The sequence below is a fragment of the Hypanus sabinus genome, chromosome 6 (genome assembly GCF_030144855.1).
Source record: "Hypanus sabinus isolate sHypSab1 chromosome 6, sHypSab1.hap1, whole genome shotgun sequence".
Classification (NCBI taxonomy): domain Eukaryota; kingdom Metazoa; phylum Chordata; class Chondrichthyes; order Myliobatiformes; family Dasyatidae; genus Hypanus; species Hypanus sabinus.
The window spans coordinates 87,562,541-87,585,675 of NC_082711.1; the positions used below are offsets into that span (position 1 = coordinate 87,562,541).

Consider the following 23,135-nt stretch of genomic DNA (forward strand, 5'->3'; position numbering starts at 1 on the left):
TCACAAACAATTGTACTTTTAAGGTCTTTATTGATAATTCACAGCCTGGGCTAAAAAAAAGTATGTGAACCCTTGACCTTAATAACTGGCAGAACCTCTTTTTCAGCAATAGCCTCCACCAAACGTTTCCTGTAGTTGCTGATCAAACTTGCACAAAGGCAAAGAGGAATTTTAGACCATTCCTCTTTACAAAACTGTTTCAGTTCATCAATATTTCTGGGATACCTTGCATGACTGATCCTCTTGAAGTCATGCCACAGTATTTCAAATAGGTTAAGGTCTGGACTCTGACTTGGCCATTGCAAAACATGAATTTTCTCCTTTTTAAACCATTCTGTTGTTGATTTACTCTTCTGTTTCAAATCATTTTCTTCTTGCATTATCCAACTTCTATTAAGCTTCAGGTGACAAATTGCTAACTTGACATTCTTCTGTCAAACTTTTATTGCAGAAATTAAAAAAGTATGGTGGTATGGCTTTGCCAAATTTTAGAATGTATTACTGAGCAATTAATATTTGATATTTCTTTTCGGATTTATTATTCAGACGTACATGACTGTCCTTTATGGGTGGATTTGGAGAAAAACTCAGTGAAGGGGTATTCTTTGGAGCTTCTCTTTTTTGCATTCTAAAATTGGTAGTTGAGACCTCATTCCTCATTCGTAAGGCCAGTGATGTTGTTGGGGTGGAACTGGACTCTCTGACATTGGTGTCTGAAAAGAGGATGCTGTCCAAGTTGCATGCCATCTTGGACAATGACTCCCATCCACTCCATAATGTACTGGTTAGGCACAGGAGTACATTCAGCCAGAGACTCATTCCACCGAGATGCAACACTGAGCGTCAGAGGAAGTCATTCCTGCCTGTGGCCATCAAACTTTACAATTCCTCCCTTGGAGTGTCAAGACACCCTGAGCCAATAGGCTGGTCCTGAACTTATTTCCACTTGGCATGATTAACTTATTATTATTTAATTATTTATTGTTTTATATTGCTATATTTCTACACTATTCTTGGTTAGTGCGGCTGTAACGAAACCCAATTTCCCTCGGGATCAATAAAGTATGTCTGTCTGTCTGTCAAACCCATTATTAAACATACATTAAGAATCCGATTTCAGTTTCGTAGATTCTTTGAGTTTAATAACTTAGTTCTTTCTAGTAAAATCCACCTTAATTATTTGTTTAAACTATCAATCTCCAATCAGACCTTTTTAATTTAGAAAACCAAAGGAATAATAACTTTTTTAGATTTGTTTATGGGGGATTGTTTAATGTCTTTCACTCAGTTAGTGGACAAATATGTCTTATCTAATGCACACTTTTTTAGTTATTTACAAATTAGGAATTTTCTATGTAGTTTACTTCCAAATTTTTCTTCTGCTTATTCACCCAATGTTATAGATACTCTTTTTCAGGTCAAACCATTTCAAAAAGGACTGATAGCTATAATTTATAAATGGTTATTGAATTTGTGAATGTTATCTAAGGATAAAATTAAAGCTGCATGGGTATTAGCATTTTGAGAGTCACTTTCAGATAATCAATGGGATAAAATTTTTCATTTGGTAAATACTTCATCTATTTGTGCCCGTCATTCCTTGACACAGTTCAAGGTAGTACATCAGGCGCATACGTCAAAGGATAAATTAGCCGTATCTTTTCTAATATTAATCCTATTTGCAACAGATGTAATATTGAGGTGGCTACTTTAACACATATGTTTTGGTCCTGTATCAAGATAGATAATTTTTGGAAAGATGTCTTTAAAACTTTATCAAAAGTCTTGAATTTGGACCTACAACCGAATTTACTTAAAGCAATTTTGGGGATCACTCCACCGGAAGCAGGAAATATTCCTGTTTCCGCTCAATAGATGATAGCTTCTACAACTTTATTGGCTAGGAGAGCCATTTTGCTTAAATGGAAGGACTCTAATCCACTCACTGTTATTCATTGGCTTACCTCCATTATGTCCTGTCTAAATTTAGAGAAAATAAGAAGTTGGACATTTGATACATCCTTTAAATTTGAAGAAACCTGGCAACCTTTTATTCAATATTTTCATATGATTTGATTTATTGCTCTTCCAGTTACTTTCTCAAAATGTTAGATTTGATCAGAAAAATTCTCTTTTTTTCTTGCTTTCACTCTCAGTATGAGCTGCCCAGTTCCTTTGTTTTTCTCCTTTTCTTTTGCTTTTTTTGTTTAGTGGGGTTTTTTAATGTACAGTTTATAAAATTATAAAAGTTTCTTTATCTATTTTCTTCTTTTCATGAAATGATAAGTGGAGAATATATCATTTTTATTTTATACTATTAGAGTAATACTATATCTGATCTTGATAATGTTTATTTTAACTTTTAAATGAACTGTTATCGATATAGATCTTTGAGATAATTCTTTTATCTATATATATATATATATGTACTTTTTAAAAAATTTAATAAAAAGATTGATAAAGACATTCTTCTGTATAACGTCTTGATACAATTTGGAATTCATTGTTCCCTCAATGATCACAAACTCTTCAAGCCCTGAGGCAGCAACACAGCCCCAAACCATGATGATCCTTCCACCATGCTTCACAGTTAGGATGAGGTTTTGGTGTTGGTGTGCAGTGCCCTTTTTCCTCCAAACATTGCAGTGTCCATTTTAGCCAAAAAGTTCAACTTTTGCCTCATCTGTCCATAGAACATTGTCCCAGAAACATTGCTGAACATCCAAGTCGTATTTTGCAAACTTCAGAAATGCAGCAGTGTTTTTTTCTGTCTTACCATGAACCCCATTCTTGTTTAGTGTTTTTCTTACAGTGGGCACATGGACAGAGACGTCAGCAAGTTTAGAGATTTCTGCAGCTCTTTTGCTGTTACCCTTGGGTTCTTTTTCAGCTCCTTCAGCATTACACGTTGTGATCTTTGCAGGATGCTCACTCCTAGGGAGAGTAGCAACAGTACTGAATTTCCTCCATTTGTAGATAGTTTCTGATAGACTGATGTACACTCAGGTCTTTAGAAATGCTTCTGCAGCCTTGTCCAGCGTCATGCAACTCTACAGTTCTTCTAAGGTCCCCTGGAAGTTAATTTGATTGAAGCATGGTGCTCATCTTTCTTGAGAAGAGCAGGTTCAGTCAGTAACTTTGTGTCTTTTTGATAGGGCAGGGCACCTTTACACCCTAAATTTCCAAACTTATCTCATTGATTGAAACACCTGACTTCGAATTGATTTTGCAGAAGACATTACCCCTAATGTTTACATACTTTTTTGACCTTAGCCTGTGATTGTTTAAATGGTGTGCTCAGTATTAATGGGAAGAAGTACAATTGTGTGTTATTAGATTAGGCAGATTGTGTTTGTCTATTATTGTGACTTAGATGAAGATCAGACTGCATTTTATGAGCAATTAATGCAGAAAAACAATTACAAAGGGTTCACAAACTTTTTCCTGCAACTGTATGTCGTGAAATTTGTTGTCTTGTGGCAAAAGTGTATTGTAATATTTAAAAACTGGAAGTTATAATAAAAAGTATATATAAAGAAAATTGTATAAAATAAGTTGCACAAAAGAGAGGGAAAAATACTGAGCTAGTGTTCATGGGTTCATTGTCCATTCAGAAATCTGATGGTGGAAGGGAGGAAGTTGTTCCTGAAACTTTGTATGTGTGTGTGTCTTCAGGCTCCTGTACCACCGCCTTTCTGGTAGCAGTGGGAAGAGTGCATGTCCTGGGTGATAGGGATAGATGCTCCCTTTTTGAGGCATCACCTTCTGAAGGTGACCTGGATGCTAGGGAGGCTAGCATCCATGATGGAGCTAAGTTTACAGCTTTCTGCAACTTCTTCCAATCCTGTGCAGTGGCCTCTCTGTACCATATGGTGATGCAACCAGTTAAAATGCTCACTGCCATATATCTGCAGAAATTTATGAGTGCCTTGATGATACATTAATTCTTCTCAAGCTCATGAAGTATAGCCGCTGTTGTGCTTTCTTTGTAATTGCATCAATATGTTGGGCCCAGCATTAATTCTTAGAGATATTGACATGCAGAAACTTGAAACTGCTCACCTTTTCTACTTCTGATCCCTCATTGAGACATGTGTTCCCTTGACTTCTGTTTTCTGGTCCACATCAATATCTTGCTGATGCTGAGCGCAAAGTTGTTGCGATGCCACTCAACCAGCTGATCTATCTCATTCCTGTATGCCTCCTTGTCACCCTCTGAAATTCTGTGAACAATTGTTCTCGGTGACAAAGTTATAGATGCCGTTTGAGCTGTGCCTAAACACATAATCTTGGGTGTAGAGAGAGCAGAACAGTGAGCTAAGCACGCATCTTTGAGACACTTCAGTTTTGAATTGTCAGTGAGAGGTGTTATTTCTGATCTACATTGACTGTGGTCTGCCAGTGAGGAAATCAAGGATTCACTTGCAAAGGAAAGTACAGAGGTCCAGGTTTTGAAGTTTCTTGATTAGAACTGAGGGTATGATACGAAGATAAGGAATGCCCACCAGTCCATGCCCAATCTATACTTGGGAAATTGGGAAAATCTCCTACATGCGTACAGGTAGAAACTAAGGAATAAAGCACCAGAGATTAGGACAACAAAGAGTTGGTCGCGGGAGGCAGTGGAGTGACTATAGGATTGCTTTGAGTCAGTGAACTCGAAATGGACTGGGGCGTGTTCAACAACTCATCTGGGATCTGAATAAATACACCATGGTTGTAAAGGACTTTACTAAAGCAGCTGTAGACGAGTGTGTCCCTACAAAATCATTTAGAGTTTTCCTCTATCACAAGCCTTGGATGAAACACGAGATCCAAAATCTGCTGAGAGCCAGATAAGAGGCATTCAAGTGTGCTGACCAACAAAGTTACAGGAGGTCCAGGTATAATCCCCAGAAAGCCATCTTACGGGCAAAGTGGCATTTCCAGACTAAACTTGAATCAACAAAGGATGCTTGACTGTTGTGGCAAGCAGGGTCTCAGCCAGGGTCCTGTGAGAGATCATGATTTAAAAAAAAATTTGAAAGTTTTCTGAACTTTGCACAATGCTAGTGCTCCCAGTGGTGGGCAGTAACCAGGCAGCCCCGTTAGCAATTTTGTTAGTGCTCTCTTAGTCTAGTATGGCAGTGCACAGTACTGTGTTTACTCTCAGTCCACTCTCAGTTTTTGATGCGAGATAGGAGAGAGAGGCCGTTGATAATTCATGAGTGCTGTATTGTGCGGAGGGGAGGATGGTAGGCTGATCAGTGTGAAGTGCATTTTCTGAGCATTGAATGGGTTTGCTCAATTGGGCTGTGACATCAGCCTTTCCCTCCCAAATTACCTCCTCCACCTTCCCCTTATCTACCATATATCTGACTTATGGGAGCGAACAAACTCTACCAGTGTAGTAGAAAATTAGAGACGTAATTTTCATTATTACCCCGAAAATGAAAAGTCATCTGTTTAGAACCTAATAATACCAGCATGTAAAATTATAGTGGGTAAAATGCTAGGACAAGATGCAGTACGAGAAATTGAAAAGGTTTCCCTCTCAAACAGCACTGCTATGAGTCAACATATATTGATGACATGCTACATGGAGAGGTTTTGTGTGATAAACTGAAAAACAACAGCTTCTCTATCCAGGTTGATGAGTCAATAGATTTCACCAATAAATGTCATATTGTAGCATTTGTAAGATTTGTAAATGATGGTTCAATTCAAGAAAACTTTTTCTGTTGCAAAGAGCTGCCTGAAACAAGCAAAGGCCAAGATATACTTAATGTTCGGTCTTCATATTTGGAAACAAATGATCTGTGTTGGCATCTGCACTGATGGTGCCCCATCAATAGTTGGCTCCATGAGTGATTTCATTTTTCTTGTAAAGAAAAGAAAACCCTGACATTGTCACAACACAGAGAGGTGTTGGTGTCAAAAACTCTTGGAGATGAAATGAAAGAACTTCTGAATGATACTACAAAAATTGGTTAACTTTATTAAAGACCAGCTCACTCGAGAATGTCTAAAACAACTGAGTGAAAATCTGGACAAAGAGCACACCAGTCTCCCGCTACATACAGAAATCCAGTGGCTTAGTGGAGGAAGATTCTCAACAGGGTGTTTGAGCTGAAAGGTGAATTGCAGAAGTATTTTCAAGAAAGTAGTAAGCCAGATATCGCTGAGTGCTTTGAAGATGAAGAATGGTTGCAGAAACTAGCCTACTGAGCAGATATTTTTCATCATAGGAACTAGTTAAACAAGTCTGTCCAAGGCTCTGGAGAAAATGTTTTGACTTCAAGTGACAAGATTCTTGGATTTAAAAGGAAACTTATAATTTAGATCATGCTAACGTACTGTGAGCTGTAGATTTTACACAGGGGTTCCCTGACACCTAAGAATTATTTCAAAGGTGTCTCCAAGGCAAAAAGTTTGAGAAGGCTCGTGGCATGGCTTGAATACTACCACGTCTTATAAACTTAAATTAAGTGAAGTTGGAGACAGTAGGGCTTCAGTCCAGTTGAGCTCAATGCCTTCTTTGCTCACTTTGTCAAAACATGGAGGGGCCATCACAAATCCCCCTATCCCCTGGCGATCCTATGGTTTCAGTTACTGAATCCGATGTGTGTGAGGAGCCTTCGGGGGGTGAACCCATGAAGAGCATCCGGCCCAGATGGGATACCTGGCCAAAGACTAAAGACCTGTGCTGATCAATGGGCTGGTGTGTTCACTGAGATCTTTAACCTCTCGTTTTGGCAGTGTGTGGTACCCAGCTGCTTCAAACAGGCATCAGTTATACCGGTGCCCAAGAAGAGTGTGGTCATTTGAGTCAATGACTGTCATCCAGTAGCACTTACATCCGCAGTGATGAAGTGTTTTGAGAGGTTGGCAATGAGACATATCAGCTCCTGCCTGAGAAGCAATTCAGATCCGTTCCTATTTGGCTATTGGAGCAACAGGTCCACAGCAGATGCCATATCATTGGCTCTTCGCTGAACCCTGGAATATCTGGATTGCAAAGGTGCATACATCAGGATGCTCTTTAGCAACTACATCTTAGCATTCATTATAATCATCCCCTCAAAATTAATAAATTCCAAGACCTTGGTTCCAATACCTTCTTGTACAATTGGATCCCAGATTTACTTCCTTGTCAGATTGACAACAACATCTCCTTCACGGTCTCCATCTGCACAGGTACACCACAAGGATATGTGCTTTACCCTGCCCTACTCACTTTATACTTATGACTGTGTGGCTAAGCACAGCTCCAGTGTCATATTCAATTTTCTTGTCAACTCCACTGTCGTAGGCCAAATCAAAGGAAGTGATAAATCAGCATATAGGAGGGGGATTGAAAATCTGCGTGAGTAGTGGTATAACAACAACATCATGCTCATTGTCAGCAAGATGACCAAGGAGCTGATTATTGACTGCAGGAGGACATAATCAGAGGTCTGTGAGCCAGTCCTCATCAGAGGATCAGAAGTGGAGAGAGTCAGCAACTTTAAATTCCTAGGTGTTATTATTTTGGAGGGCCTGTCCTGGGCCCAGCATGCAAATGCAATTACAAAGAAAGTACCATAATGCCTCTATTTCCGTAGGATATCTAAGACTTTGACAAGCTTATAGATGAGCAATAGAGAGTATATTGACTGGCTACATCACAGCCTGGTATGGAAATATCAATGCCCTGAACGGAAAATCTTAGATACAGTAGTAGGTACAGCACAGTCCATCACAGGTAAAGCCCTCCCAGACAGTGAGCACGTCTACATGAACTGCTGTCACAGGAAAGCAGCATCCATTATCAGGGTCCCTCACCACCCAGTACATGCTCTCTTCTCACTACCGCCATCAGAAAGAGGGTACAAGAACCTCAAGACTCACACCATCAGGTTCAGGAACTGTTATTATCCCTCAACCAACAGGCTCATTTTTTTAAAACTTTTTTTTATTGCGTTTTTAAGTAGTTACAAAATGAAGTATGAAAAAAAAATGTATATAACCCTTCCCCCCTCCCCTTAATCCCTCCGCCCAACTGCCCTATAGAAAAAAAAAGAGAAAGAGAAAAAAAAAGAAAGAAAGAAAGATTGCCTGGTTGTTGGAAGATCTCCACATGCTCCATGGAATTCATAAAAACTTTAATATGTATATTTATTTCTTTCCCCAAATGACCAATTGTTTCATCTTCAGAGCATCTATAGATTTAATCCTGTCTTTTGTAAATAAGGGCTCCAAATTTTCAGAAATGTTTCATATTTATCTCTTAAATTATAAGTATTTTTTTCTAATGGAATACAACCATAGATTTCTTTCTTCCAAGAGTCTATGCTTAAATATGTATCCGATTTCCAAGTAACTGCAATAGCTTTTTTGACTACTGCCAGTGCAATTTTTATAAATTCTTTCTGGTATTTATTTAGTTTGAGTTTTGGTTTTATCCCTTCAATATCACCTAATAAGAGTAATATTGGATTATGTGGAAATTGTGTTCCTGTAATTTGTTCCAGTAAGAGTCTTAAATTTGTCCAAAAAGGTTGAATTTTAGAACAAGACCATGTAGAATGTAAAAAAGTACCAGTTTCCTGGTTACATCGGAAACACTGATCCGATAAGTTTGGATTTAATTTATTTATTTTTTGTGGTGTAATATATAGTTGATGTAGAAAATTATACTGCACTAATCTTAACCGAACATTTATTGTATTTGTCATACTATCAAGACATAGTCTTGACCAATTTGTTTCTTCAATTTTAATATTCAAATCACTTTCCCATTTTTGTCTTGACTTATGGATTCCTTGTTTAATTGCCTGTTTTTGAATCAAATTATACATACAAGATATAAATTTTTTAATATTTCCTTTTTGAATTAAAATTTCTATTTCATTAGGTTTCGGCAATAACATTGTTTGACCTAATTTTTCTCTTTAAATAAGCCCTTAATTGAAAGTAACAAAATAAAGTGTTATTTGATACTTTATATTTATTCTTTAATTGATCAAATGACATTAATATACCTCCTTCAAAACAATTCCCTATATATCTAATCCCTTTTTGAATCCAATTATATAAAAGTTGATTGTCCATTGTGAAAGGAATAAGTCTATTTTGAATTAAAGATCTCTTTGCTAATAAAGATTTTTTTGTCTCATCAACATTCATCTTATTCCATAAATCAATCAAATGTTTTAATATAGGAGATTCTTTCTTTTCCCGTATCCATTTAGATTCCCATTTATATATAAAATCTTCTGGTACGTTTTCTCCTATTTTATCTAGTTCTATTCTAACCCATGCCGGTTTATCTTTCTCGAAAAAAGATGCAATAAATCTAAGTTGATTTGCTTTATAATAATTCTTAAAATTTGGAAGTTGTAATCCTAGATCAAATTTCCATGTCAATTTTTCCAACGATATTCTTGACATCTTACCTTTCCAGAGAAATTTCCTCACATATTTGTTTAACTCTTGAAAAAACTTCTGGGGTAATTGTATTGGTAATGATTGAAATAAACATTGTAGTCTAGGGAATATATTCATTTTTATAGTATTTACTCTACCTACTAATGTTATTGGTAATGCCATCCATTTATCAAGATCTTCCTGAATTTTTTTCAAAAGTGGTAAATAATTTAATTTGTATAAGTTTTTTATGTCATTATCAACTCTTACACCTAAATATTTTATACCATTTGCTGGCCATCTAAATTGTTATTAATCGACATTGATTATAATCTCCTTTAGTAAGAGGTAAAATTTCACTTTTATCCCAATTTATTTTATAATCCGATATTTTCCCATATTCTTCTAATCTATAAAATAATTTGCGTAGTGAATGTAATGGATCTGTTAAATAAAGTAAAACATCATCAGCAAATAAGTTAATCTTGTATTCTTCCTGATTAACTCTGAAACCCTTAATATCTGGGTCCATTCTAATTAATTCAGCTAGTGGTTCTATTGCCAACACAAACAAAGCAGGTGATAATGGGCAACCTTGCCTAGTTGATCTTGTTAACTGAAATGATGTTGAAATTTGACCATTTGTCACTACTTTAGCTTTGGGATTAGTATTTAAGGTTTTAATCCATTTTATAAATGATGTTCCTAATCCATATTTTTCCAATACCTTAAATAAAAAATCCCATTCCAATCTATCAAATGCTTTTTCTGCATCTAAAGCAACTGCCACACTCATTTCCTCCCTCTTTTGCGCTAAATGGATTATACTAAATAACCAGGTTACATTATCTGCCGATTGTCTATTTTTGATAAATCCTGTTTGATCCATATGCACTAATTTTGGTAAGCATTTAGATAATCTATTAGATAAGATTTTTGCTATTATTTTATAATCGGTGTTTAATAAAGAAATAGGTCTATATGATGCTGGTTTTAAAAGGTCTCTATCTTTTTTTGGCAATACTATTAAAATAGCTGTTGAAAAAGATTCTGGAAGTTTATGCTTTCTTTCCGCTTGATATATTAACTCCATAAAAGGAGGAATTAATAAATCTTTAAACTTTTTATAAAATTCAGGTGGAAAACCACCTTCTCCTGGAGATTTATTACTTTGAAGTGATCCCAAAGCTTCTTCAACTTCCTTCAATGTAAAAGGCGTATCTAATCCCTTCTGTTCTTCTGTATTTAATTTTGGAAGAGTTATTTGTGATAAAAATTCTTCTATCTTAACATCATCATTCTTTGATTCTGATTTATACAACTCAGAATAAAAATTCTTAAAAGCCTCATTAATTTCTAGAGGCTTATAAGTAATTTCATTCACTTTTGTTCGAATTGCATTTATTGTTTTGGAAATCTGATCTGTTTTTAACTGCCATGCAAGAACTTTATGTGATCTTTCACCTAGTTCATAATATCTCTGTTTAGTTCTCATAATTGCCTTTTCTGTTCGATATGTCTGGAGTGTATTATATTTTAACTTATTAATAAGTTGTCTTCGTTTTTCTTCTGTCATATTTCTTTGAGATTCTTTTTCTAATTTTATAATCTCTTTTTCCAATTGATCTATTTCTATCATATATTCCTTCTTAATTTTAGAAGTATAACTTATTATCTGGCCGACCAACAGGCTCTTGAACCAATAGGGATAGCCACTCAATTTCACTTGACCCATCATTGAAATGTTCACACAACCAGTGAACATGAGAAAATCTGCAGATGCTGGAAATTCAAGCAACATGCACAAAATGCTGGTGGAACGCAGCAGGCCAGGCAGCATCTATAGGAAGAAGTACAGTCAACCCTTGGTCAGGACTAATGGAGAAAAGAGACAGTAAGAGATTTGAAAGTGGGAGAAAGAGGGGGAGACCCGAAATGATAGGAGAAGACGGGGGTTGGGGGGGGATGAAGCTAAGTGCTGGGAAGTTGATTGGCAAAAGGGATACAAGGCTGGAGAAGGGGATGTATCACAGGATGGAAGATCTTGGAAGAAAGAAAGTGGAGGGGAGCACCAGAGGAAGATGGAGAACATGCAAGGAGTTATTGTGAGAGGGAAAGAGAGAGAAAAAAAATAAAAATTAGGGATGGGTAGGAAGGGGAGGAGGGGCATTAACGGAAGTTAGGGAAATCACTGTTCATGCCATCAGGTTGGAGGCTATGCAGACAGAATATAAGGTGTTGTTCCTCCAACCTGAGTGTGGCTTCATCTCAACAGTAGAGGAGGCCATGGATTGACATATCAGAATGGGAATGGGACGTGGAATTAAAATGTGTGGCTCACCAATATATAGAAGGCTGCACCGGGAGCACTGGACGCACCAGCTGACTCACAGGTGAAGTGTCACCTCACCTGGAAGAACTGTCTGGGGCCCTGAATGGTGGTGAGGGAGGAAGTGTAAGGGCAGATGTAGCACTTGTTTTGCTTACAAGGATAAGTGCTGGGAGGGAAATCATTGGGAAGGGATGGGGGGCACAAATGGACAAGGGAGTGGCGTAGGGAGCGATCCCTGCGGAAAGCAGAAAGGGGAACAGAGGGAAAGATGTAGTTGGTGAACAACCAGTGAACTTGCTTTCAAGGACTCATCTCATGTTACCGATACTTACTATTTCTTCTTTTTGTATTTGCACTGTTTGTAGTCGTCTTTACTGTGGTTGAACGCCCTGGTTGGGAAGTCTTTCATTAGTTCTGTATTGGCTATTATTCTACAGTTTTATTGAATATGCCCTCAAGAAAATGAATCTTGGGGTTTTTACATGGTGACGTACATGTATTTGAATAATAGTTTACTTTGAACTTTTATTGTGTTGAACACTGAGCTGCGGTCAGTAAACTGCAGCCTGACATAGGCATTTGGCGAGAGGCAAATTGCAGAGGGTCCAGGTCCTTGTTTAGGCTGGAGTTGATTATGAACATGACCAATCTCTCAAAGCACTTCATTGCATTAGCTGTGAGTGCTACTGTACGATAGTCATTGAGGCAACATCTGTAGAAAGACTCTGTCTCAGAGTCAGGAGGGACAGCAAACAAGATTGTTTTAAGTTGCATAATAGGCTTGGGAGAGAGGGATAGGTAAAACAAAGGTAATGTCTGATAGGATTGGATAACTTGGCATAGTGATAAGCTGTTGATAAAGCCATCTGGTTGTAACATTAATATGTGCAGTTAGAGAGAAAGCAAATAAAAAGACCTATAAAATCTATGAAATATGGATCAAGGTTATAGGAACTGTCTAGCAGCTGAGGCAGTAACTGCTTACTAATCTGTCAACCAGATGGCTACTTCACAGATTATTACCTTGGCAGTTCTGTCCCACCCAATCAGTGATGTTCCTTTTATTCAACTAATGCCATTCCACCCTCTCTACAATGTTTTTTCTCCCTTCTCCAATTCTTTATCCTTATTAGGTGTACTTGTATAAATAATTTTATCTTTCTAAAAGATTTCATAGGCACTTGTTATTCTCTGCTCCCATGGATCATTTGCTTCAAAGCAGAAGAGTTAAGAACAAGATGAGTCAGTCATCTCTTAAGTCTGTTTAGCCATTTGCCAGATTGATGTTGAAGAATCAGTCCTAAATGGCATTTTTCTTTATCATCTTTATATTACTTAATTCCCTTAATATTCAGAATTTTTTTGCTGGTTTGAATGATAACATTGACTGAACTCTACAGCAATCTGCGTAAAGGATTCCACATTCTGTTTGTGAAAATATCTCCTTGTCTTAGTCCTGTACGGTCTGCCATTACTCTGTGACTGTAACCCTTTAGTTCTGGACTCCTCAGCCTCCTTGCAAGCACCCTGTTGAGCTCCATAAGAATTTTCCAAGTTTCAACATCACATTTCATTCTTCTGAATTCTGGAAATTAAGAGCTGAGTCTACACAATTGTTTCTTATTCAACAAAACCACCTTCGAGGAACCAAGCTTGTGAATCTTGTTACGAACCCCGTAACTGGGTGTCTTACCAGCAAAGATAGAAGTGTCCGTTGAAGTCTGGTGCTACTATTTTCAACAATATTTATCAGCAAAAATATGCAAAATAATATCAATGCAAATATACAGAGAATATACGTTAGCAATACTAAACCCAAAAGTGCGGGTATAATAATAACTAATGAAACAAGCTCTATCGTTGTCTAGGGGATAATGAATTGTCAGATGGAAATACAAAGTTCAGTTCATGCAGGCTGCGATAGTTGTTGGTCGCTGTGTTGCAATTGTTAGAGAGAGAGAGAGAGAGAGAGAGAGAGAGAGAGAAAACGTGTGAACAGTAGCAGCTATTATCTTGCTAACCTTCCTTTACGATTTTGATCCGTCGATGCGTTGTTGTGGTCATTCACTTATGACCCCTCCATCCTTTAGCTAGACCGTTCTTCCGTGATGGACTCGTCACCCAGGCAAGGGTGGAGGCACACACAAGCTCCCACCAGTCTCGCTACAAAACACTGTGAGTTAAAATTTACCGACCCTTCGTTCGGTCTCCGGTCTCCCACCCTATCTTGTGGGGTTCTGATGTTCACTAGTGTTTCTCCTGGTGCTTCTGAGGGGTGTTAACCCAGACCTCACTCTTATCCCCACTCACGGGGTCTCAGGTGTCAATCAGGTTGGGATGATGTAACCCATCAAACCAGCCCACTCTGGTTGCCCCCAAGGGGTTTCATTGAATAGAACAGTACCAAGTAAACAATCCTTCTCCAAAAGACAATAGCAGTAAATCAATGGCTTTTGTCAGTAGGAGACATTCCACCTTAGCTGTGTCTCTCTCTCATTAACTTTCATGAGCTGTTATCAATAACAACTGCCCTGGCAGCTTTCCTTTGTCTCTCTTACTTCCTTGGTAGCAGCATCGAAATAGTAGCGATTTGCGATTCTCCAAAAGGGCGGGGGGGGGGGTGGGCATGGTCGACTCTGCACCCTTCTGCCCATCAGAGTTGTTCATCCTTCATAACAATCTACACTATACTTACTCTAGGAAAAGTGTCAATTTTTAGAAAAGAAATCCAAAAGCAGTCATTCCTCACCAACGCCTCATGTGTCTACGTTAACTGCAGCTTAATATGAACTACATTTATTCTTATGAATTCAGAGCAAGGTTTAACCACTCAGTCCTTCAAGCTTGCTCCAGCATTTAATAACTGGATCTGATATCATCCTCAGCTCTGCTTCCTCTTCTGCTAATAATTTTTCAGGCTTTGCTTGTTAAAAGGTTCATTTATTATCAAAGTATACAGCTTCTGAAATCCTTTGTCTCCAGGTAGGCACAAGACCAAGAAAGAAAAGAATTACAGCACAGTTATCAACCCCCAAATCCTTCCTCCTTGCACAAAAAACATACAAAAATGGAACAGGCATACTGATCCCTCAAATCCCCCTCCCATCCATAAAAAAAACAAGAAAGATCGGGACAAAAAACACGGAATATTAAAAAAAATTAAGACTGAAAAGAAGCCTATAGTCCAAGTCCATATCCAAAATGCTGAAAACCTGGGTAACATTCTCCAGGCACAGCAGCAGCCACTTCCCTCTCGACAGCAGAGCAATCCCACCAACAATCAAAAGGCTGGTAGCTGATGCTCACCCTCTGCATTCACCTTGATGTTTCAATCTCCCTCCTCACTTTAATCAGCGAAACTGAGTCGAAATTCAACTCATGCTCCCTCCCGCAGTCCCCTCACCACAAGGTTCGCGCTTGCTGCCTCTGCCTCCTGGAATCCTCTACGGAGACTGCAGAGTGCTTAAGCATCCAAACGATCTCTAAACTGCTAATCACAGGCTCTAACAGTTCCAGAATCACAGTCTGGACAAAAAACAGAAATGAAGTAAATGGTTTCATGGTCAATCCAGAAGATGTGGGTGGTGGAAGTGTTGTTCGCAGGCGCCATCTTGACTGTTTGTTAAGAATCCGTCAACGGCTGCTTTAAAAATATTTAAAATTTCTGCTCGCACTGCCTTTTGAAAAAGTGTTCCAAAAACTTGAGACCCTCTTTGAGAGAAAATAATGACTCTTCTCTATCGTAAATGTACAACTCCTTATCTTTAAACCCTGATCCTTAGTTCCAGATCTTCACACAAATATCTCCACATCCGGCCTATTAAAATCCTTCAGGACTTAATGTTTCACGGTCTCAGATTCTCACCATGTAGAAAATAAGATTTTGTTTTTCCTGTCAAAATATGCAATTTCATGTTTACCCCGTTATACTTTAATTGCCAGATTTTTAGCCCAATCACTTGAACACTATATCTCTTCTTGACCATGCCCTCAGCATTGTTAACGACCTCTCCCATCTGTCCCACAATCTCTTTGACTTCCTACTGTCCGTTTGAAGTTACTGCAGCATAAGAACAAGGACTGTTAGGCTGGGTAACAGCTTCTTCCCCCAGGCAGTGAGATTTCTGAACACCCTGTTACTATCCAGCTCACATGATTTATCACAGCATTAGAACTGTTATGTATTTAACTATGTATTTTATATGGACTTCATGTCAACTTATATATCAACATAATATTTTTTAACTGTAAATATCTTATGTGCCCTATGTGTTGCGTTTTGCTTCTTGGTCCTTGAGGAACGTTGTTTCCTTTGGCTTCCTTAAAGCCTATCTCACAGCTCAGTGGATACAATTAAATATTCCCATTGCAGCCGGATACAGCTGAGAATCACAACTGCTTTCAAGAAATGTACAATAAATAAAGATCTCAATGCAATTGAATAATCTATTGCTGCTTAAAACTGACGGAAGTAATGCCAATTGTGGCCTACTTCTAGCCAGAGCCCTTGCTGCCAGTCAGAGATTCAGGTGCATTTAAGAAAAAAGTTTTCGACTCCCAATGCCACCTATCTTACTGGCAAATGTACAGTCCCTAGTAAATAAAATCGAAAATCTCAGAGCTAGAGTGTTGTATCAGAGAGACATCAGACCTTGCACTTAATGTCAGTAAGATGAAAGAACTGATTGTAGACCAGGAAGGGTCAGATGAAGGAACACATACCAATCCTCATAGAGCGATCAGAAGAGGAGAGAGTGAGCAGCTTCAAGTTCCTGGGTGTCAGGATCTCTGAGAATCTAACCTGGTCCCAGCAAATTTGCATGTCGATGCAACTATAAAGAAGACAAGACCGTGCCTATATTTCATTTGTCGTTTAAAGAAATTTGGTTTTTCACCTATAACACTCAAACTTCTGTAGATATACAGTGGAGAGCTTTCTGTCAAGCTGCAGCACTGTCTGGTATGGGGGTGGTAGTGTGTGCACCTGCACAAGACCAAAAGAAGCTACAGAAAGTTTTAAAATTAGTCAGCTTCACGTTGGGTACCAGTATCCAAGGAGCAGTGCCTCAGAAATGTGACATCCATTATTAAAGGCCCCGATCACCCAGGGCATGCCCTCTTATTGTTACCATCAGGAAGGACGTACAGAAACCTGAAGGCATCCACACAACGTCAGGAACAGTTTTTTCCCTTCTGCCATATGTCTCTTAAATGGACATTGAACCCATGAAAATGACTTAATTTAAAAAAAATACTGCTACTTCTGTTTTTGCATTATTTTTAATTTACGTAAAATACATGTACACTCAGACCCCAGTTAATGCTGAGGTTGCATTCCTTGGAGATGAAGTGTTGTATAAGTCAATACTACGTGGGGTCATTTTAACATTATGTAAAAGGACGTGTGTCTGATTAAAAAATAAATCAAACCTGAGATTTATGATATATTATTTTCTGTATACACAGTAATTTCTTGGAGTAGCAAACCTGCAAATAGGCCTAACCTGTATGTCAGTGGAGCAACAGCGGAGGGAAGGGGTGTTGGTTACATCTTAGAGGAGGGACGAGGCTGTGTGTCCTTTTATCGATGAACATTGTAAATTTCAAAGGTGCCAATATCAACCCAACGTTCACCAGCATCCAAATGCATATAACTTGCAGTTTCACATCTATGCTAATGCTTTTCCTAAACATCTTGGATGCACCGCCCTCACTAAAAGTTGTAGGCCATTTTCCAGACATTATGGGTGAAAGAAATTGAATAAATTGGCAGGGAGGCAAGAATGCAGGGAGACAGTGCGTGACCTGATACGTGATTGGCTGTGAATGGCTCAGAGCGTATGTAAAGCACACTCATTGGCCAATCAAATGTTTCCTGTAATGGCAGCTGCTTTTGGGAAGTTTTAAGTGTTTTTTAGAATGAATTTGTCATATTTAAAAATTTCAATAAAGAATTGAATAACTATTGTAATGAATCAGTGCTGTGTGAGGTCTGAGCATATATACCTGTGGTACAGGTAGTCCCCCGAGTTACGAACATCTGAGTTATGAACGACTCGTACTTACGAACCGAGGAAGGAGTATGCTGTCCACCATTCTAAGTCGTATCGCAATGCTGTCTGCCATTTTAAGTCGGATCATGACGCCTTCCACCATTTTAATTTGTGCCATTGACACTGTGTTGAGTGTGTAACTTTGTATTTGGCTTAAATTTTTCTTAGCAAGATTCACCCTGATCCTCCCCCCCCCCCCCCACCATTTTCTGGTCAGCTGGTGGCACAGTGAGATCTGTGTCGGGCTCGAGGACGCAGGTTCCTGATTTTGATCCAATGACAGACTGCTCCTGAGCACACTGGGTTGATGTGGAGCTTGCAACTCGACCTCGTAAAAAAAAAACCACTGCCACCTCCAGTTTAAATTCCCATGAGGAATATTGAGGAGGATCAAATACCCAAACCCAGCACAGCCCCCACTTGTCCCACTTAACCTGTCTCAGTGCGGTGAAATTTAGGACCCAGGGAATTCAGTGCAGTAGTCCTTAGGAGCTCGGGACCTGCTGCCTGCGGTGTTCCTATTCCATTGACAGGAAGCGATCATGATTGAAAATAAAGTAGAAATAATGAAGCGTTTGGAAAGTGGTGAAACTTCATTTGTCATTGGAAAAGCGTTGGGCTACAGTCGGTCAACAATCAGAACAATTTTAAAGGATGAAGGATAAAGTGAGAATAATGGAGCATGTGAAAGGCCCTGTCCCGATGAAAGCTACAATTATTACTAAGCAACACAGTGGTTTAGTTATTGGAATACATACATTTCTTAAGTGTTTTATATGCATAGAAAGGTAAAATATATACTAAGACAGACGTTTGATTAACTGACACTAAATAATACCGGATGTACTTGTTCTAACTTACGTACAAATCTGACTTAAAGACGGACTCAGGAACGGAACTTGTTGGTAACTCAGGGACTTCCTGTAATTGATTTGCTTATTTTTTTCTTCTCGTTTCTATATTATCAAGTATTGTATTGTACTGCTGCTGCTAAGTTAACAAATGTCATGACGTGTTGGCGATAATCTGATTCTCTATATGTATACATGTTTACTGTTGAACGACAGTGAACTTGAACTTTTCAAAATGTTACTTCCCTATCCATTTTCATTATAAAGCAAATTAGTAACCAGAATCTTTGCATATATTGTAAAAAAGTTGTGGCCCCAAGATTATTTCCTGTGTTCCACGACTTTCACCGGGGAAGAAAGAATACCCAGTTGTGTCTGTTTTATATTTCTTGTTAACCAGGCAGTGCTCTCTCCAAGACAGTAGGGAAATCTAACCACACAACATCCAGCATCAATAGTTTGTGTACTTCAAAAACCTCCATTTCTTATTCTCAAAAATGAACATAGGATGAATTATGTTCTCAATACTTTCTCTTTTTAATTTGTTCTTTATATTATGTTGTCACTTTCTCCCCAACTCACATCTCTTCAGCGTTTTGATAGTGTATGTTGAGTTTGCTGTCATAGATTTCGGAGTGAGAAGAAACATAGATAGCATATGGCAAAAGAAAAATCTTGGAATTTTTGTGAATTAGTTCTTAGGTGTGGGAGAAATTTGAAGTTCACAATTTCCCCAGCAAGCAAAAGCCAAGTACACTCTAGATTTAGGTTCTCCATTGTTGGATTAATCTGGGATTCCCTTTTCAACTCTTATCACAAAGCTTGCAGTTGTTCAGGCTATCTGCTTGGGAATAATTGGAAATGAATATTGCAGGAGCTCTTGCCAGTAACTTACAAAGCCTACAAACAGAAAGTAAAATAAGTTATCCAAGGAAACATGGTTCAATTGCCATGTTTCTTCCTTGCTGAAGTAACAGATAAGGTAGCAACATGAATTTTAATAACAGTTTGTTCCTGGCTGCAACTTAAAGCATTAATTTTGTCCTTAAGTGATTGATGTTTTAGAATTTTGCCGAACTTGTATTTTATCTTCATTCAAGTTGAGTATTATGTGCTTATCATTAAGATATAATTTTTCTGTATCATGGAGTGTTAGGAACAGGCCAGCATTATCATTGTCCAACGCATAAGGTTGATGTATTCAGTCGCTTCATGAAACATTTTGGATAAGATACTGGTTTTCCTTACAGTAAAGTTTTGAGAGCCTGCTAAGGACATTTATCTCTCTACCAGCAACTCTCTGGGATTCTCTTGTATATGTGGGTTCAGGGGTGGGGGGTGTGGTGGGGAACCTGGAAGAAAAAAATTCCATATTTCTTTATGTTCCTGATGTCTGTGCTTCAAAATTACTTAATTTAACCAGGGCACACTTAGTTTTGAGTTAACAATATACAGATATATAGTGTATAGGAATATTGCATGAGAATAATCATGTGCAAAATTTAGCTGAAATTTTTTCATATGTAGCTTGTTTAGCTAAACACCACAAATTAAAATTTGTTTTTTAGAATTCTATTCACAATTGAATCTGCTCTATATTCGTTATGATAAAAGGTTCAAAATTCTTCATATGCCATTGACAAGTTGTCTTCAACTTCAATATCACCAAATGAACAAGACCTTGTCCTCTGTGCAGTAGATGTAAACTTGGCTTGAGTGAGATTTGAAAGTATAATAAGTCTTGGTTTCAGCATCAGAAACGTTGGGGGGGGGGAGAACATTAACTTTCTAATGAATATAGAATCAGAAGTTTTGATGGCTTTGAAATTGATTGTTAAAAATTTACTGTTCATGTGAATATCATTGTTTAAATTTTAATTACTTGTTTTCACAGCATGAAAATATTTCCTTTGAAGATGGAAGTAGTTCATTGAAAGTTGTAAGTCCTAGTATTTCTTCTATGTCCTAATGTTGTAGTTAGATAAAATCTGGTGAGTGGGTTAGCAATTTTATAAAGTCAGCAATAGTTTTCTCTCTATAATTCCTACACCCCCCCCCCCCCACCACTGTATCATTCTTCTTGGATGACTAGACTGTTTCCCTACATCCCCTCCCCTTGCCCTACTGAGCTTGTCTGAAATACATCTCACCCTGTCTTAGCCTTATTCCCAGTAAGCTGCTGACCATCCAGTTTAATTCTTTGTAGCTCTTTGCAGCTCTTTGTAGCTGCTTTCTGATTGGGTACCATGCCCTGATCCTACAAATAATCAACCCCTCCATTCAAAAAGAACTTTAGTGCCTCCCTGTCCTTGCAAACTATTGTCCCCTTTCTGAGCTCAAATTGCTCTCAGATTCTTGAAGCCTACAAATTTGTGCAAATCTTTTTTGAGGTTCCTAGTTCAAATCCCTCCAAATAATGCCAAAAAAGCTGTCAAAAGCTGTGGTCATGATTCTATCCGTTCTTGTTCTTTTAATCTCTGTGCTGTCTTTGATATGAACAATCACTGTATCCTTCTAAACATGAACAAACAAGCTGGATGAACTCAGCAGGTCAGGCAGCATCCGTTGAAACGAACAGTCAACGTTTCGGGCCGAGATCCTTCGTCAGGACTGAAGAAGGAGGGGGCAGGGGCCCTATAAAGAAGGTGGGGGGAGGGTAGCAAACCATCATAGCAGTAGAGGAGGCCATGTATGAGGCCATCTACTGCCATGATGAGGCCAAACTCAGGTTGGAGGATCAACACCTCATAAACCGTCTGGGTAGTCTCCAGCCCCTTGGTATGAACATCGAGTTCTCCAACTTCCGGTAATTCCCTCCCTCTCCCTTCCCCCATCCCACTTTCGCTCTGTCTCCTCTTCTAGCTACCTATCACCTCTCTGATTCTGCCTTCTTCTACTACCCATAGTGCTTTCCCCTTTCATTCCTTCTTCACCTCTCCTGCCTATCCCCTCCCTGCTTCCCCTCCCCCACCCCTTGACCTTTCCTCTGATTGGTTTTCCACCCTCACCCTCACCCCACCTTCTTTATGGGGCCCCTGCCCCCTCCTCCTTCAGCCCTGACGAAGGGTCTCGGCCCGAAATGTTGACTGCTCGTTTCAACGGATTCTGCCCTGCTGAGTTTATCCAGCTTGTTTGTACGTGTTGATTTGACCACAACATCTGCAGTGTACTTTGTGTTCACTGTATCCTTCTGATGGCTTTATTCTTTTGTGAAGGAAAGCTGTCACAAGCTACCGGGTATATTTCCTAGCTAGCAAATCCACCTTTCTCCCTGTTTTTTGTGTGAAACTGAACTAGACTTTTCATATTTAACAGTTAAATGAGTTTGGACCAACACCAGTAATGTGGCCGTTTCCCCGAGTGCACTGCATTTACTGCTGCACTTGTATTCTTGCCACCTTTACCTGTAAGCTTGTGCGTTGAAGCCAGGCCTCACTGATGGATGGGGGGAGGGGGTCAAAGAGATTGTTGTACAGATGGGAGGGATCCTTGGCAATGCTAAGGGCCCTGCGTATGCAATGCTTCTAGTAAACATGTGGGATGGATAGAAGAGAGACCCCGATGATCCTCTCAGCAGTCTTCGTAATCCTTTGTAGGGCCTTTTAGTCAGATGCCTTGCAATTCCTGCAATAGATGGAGATGCAGCTGGTCAGGATTCACTCAATGGTACTTGCTTCTGTAAAAATTGGTTGGAATTGGGCGGGGAGGGGGGGTGAAGTCTCATTCGCTTCAATCTCCTCAGGATGTGGGGTCGCTGCTGTGCTATCTTGACTAAAGAGGTGGTGTTGAGGGACCGGATGAGATCTACCACCTTGACTCCCCATAATCTGTGAGTAAATAGAGTGAGTATATTTACTTAGCTGCACAGTATAACAATTGATTTTCAATTGATCTGTTTCCTTCACTTTAGCTGATTATTACTAGGCTTTTAGGGTTGCAGTTGATCTCATTGTTCTAAACTAGGGAGAATCAAAGAAGATTAGTATCTTTGCTCCTGTTGTTTCTAGTGATATCACTATAAAATGTGTACGAATCAAGGGCAAGCATAGAATATGAATAATATCCCACCTGCTTTCCAGTTTTTGTCCTTATTCATGATTTGGCTTAATCTATGTGAGCGGCTACTTTCATAATCTGCTTAGTGTTTGTACTTTTTTTCAATGCAGGACTTCCTGTGGTACCCAGAGGTAAACAACTCCATGAAGGACTGTTTTAAGGCCTGGATTGAGGTCTGTTTTAAAAAATGTTCAGTACTATTTATATTTATTTATATTTTTAAAAAATGAAATAACCTGCAAGGAAAAAATGATTAAGGTTATTATGAGAACTGTGCAAAATGTTTCAAGAGATGAATACTACTTGTTGAGCAAATAGCTGGTCTTTCAATTTTCTACATTTCCTACCTGTTGCAGTAAATATACCATGGCAAATACCTGAAGGTTCTGGTTTTTCACAACTCATTAATAACATTGCTAATTAACATGTTGATATTCACATAGCCTTGTTCCTTCA

General features: G+C 38.7%; 1 protein-coding gene across 4 annotated transcripts in view; it reads left to right on the forward strand.

Annotated features, from left to right (window-relative positions):
• casd1 (CAS1 domain containing 1) overlaps positions 1-23,135 on the forward strand; it is a 55,274-nt gene that overhangs the window by 4,401 nt on the left and 27,738 nt on the right. For 2 of the 4 annotated variants that reach the window (XM_059972562.1, XM_059972563.1), the window contains exons 2-3: positions 20,518-20,562; positions 22,790-22,852. In XM_059972562.1, the coding sequence (XP_059828545.1) occupies positions 20,518-20,562; positions 22,790-22,852 (108 nt within the window). Of the gene's footprint in view, positions 1-20,517; positions 20,563-22,365; positions 22,466-22,789; positions 22,853-23,135 lie in introns of all 4 variants that reach the window. The other 2 variants (XM_059972565.1, XM_059972564.1) reach the window with 2 other exon arrangements.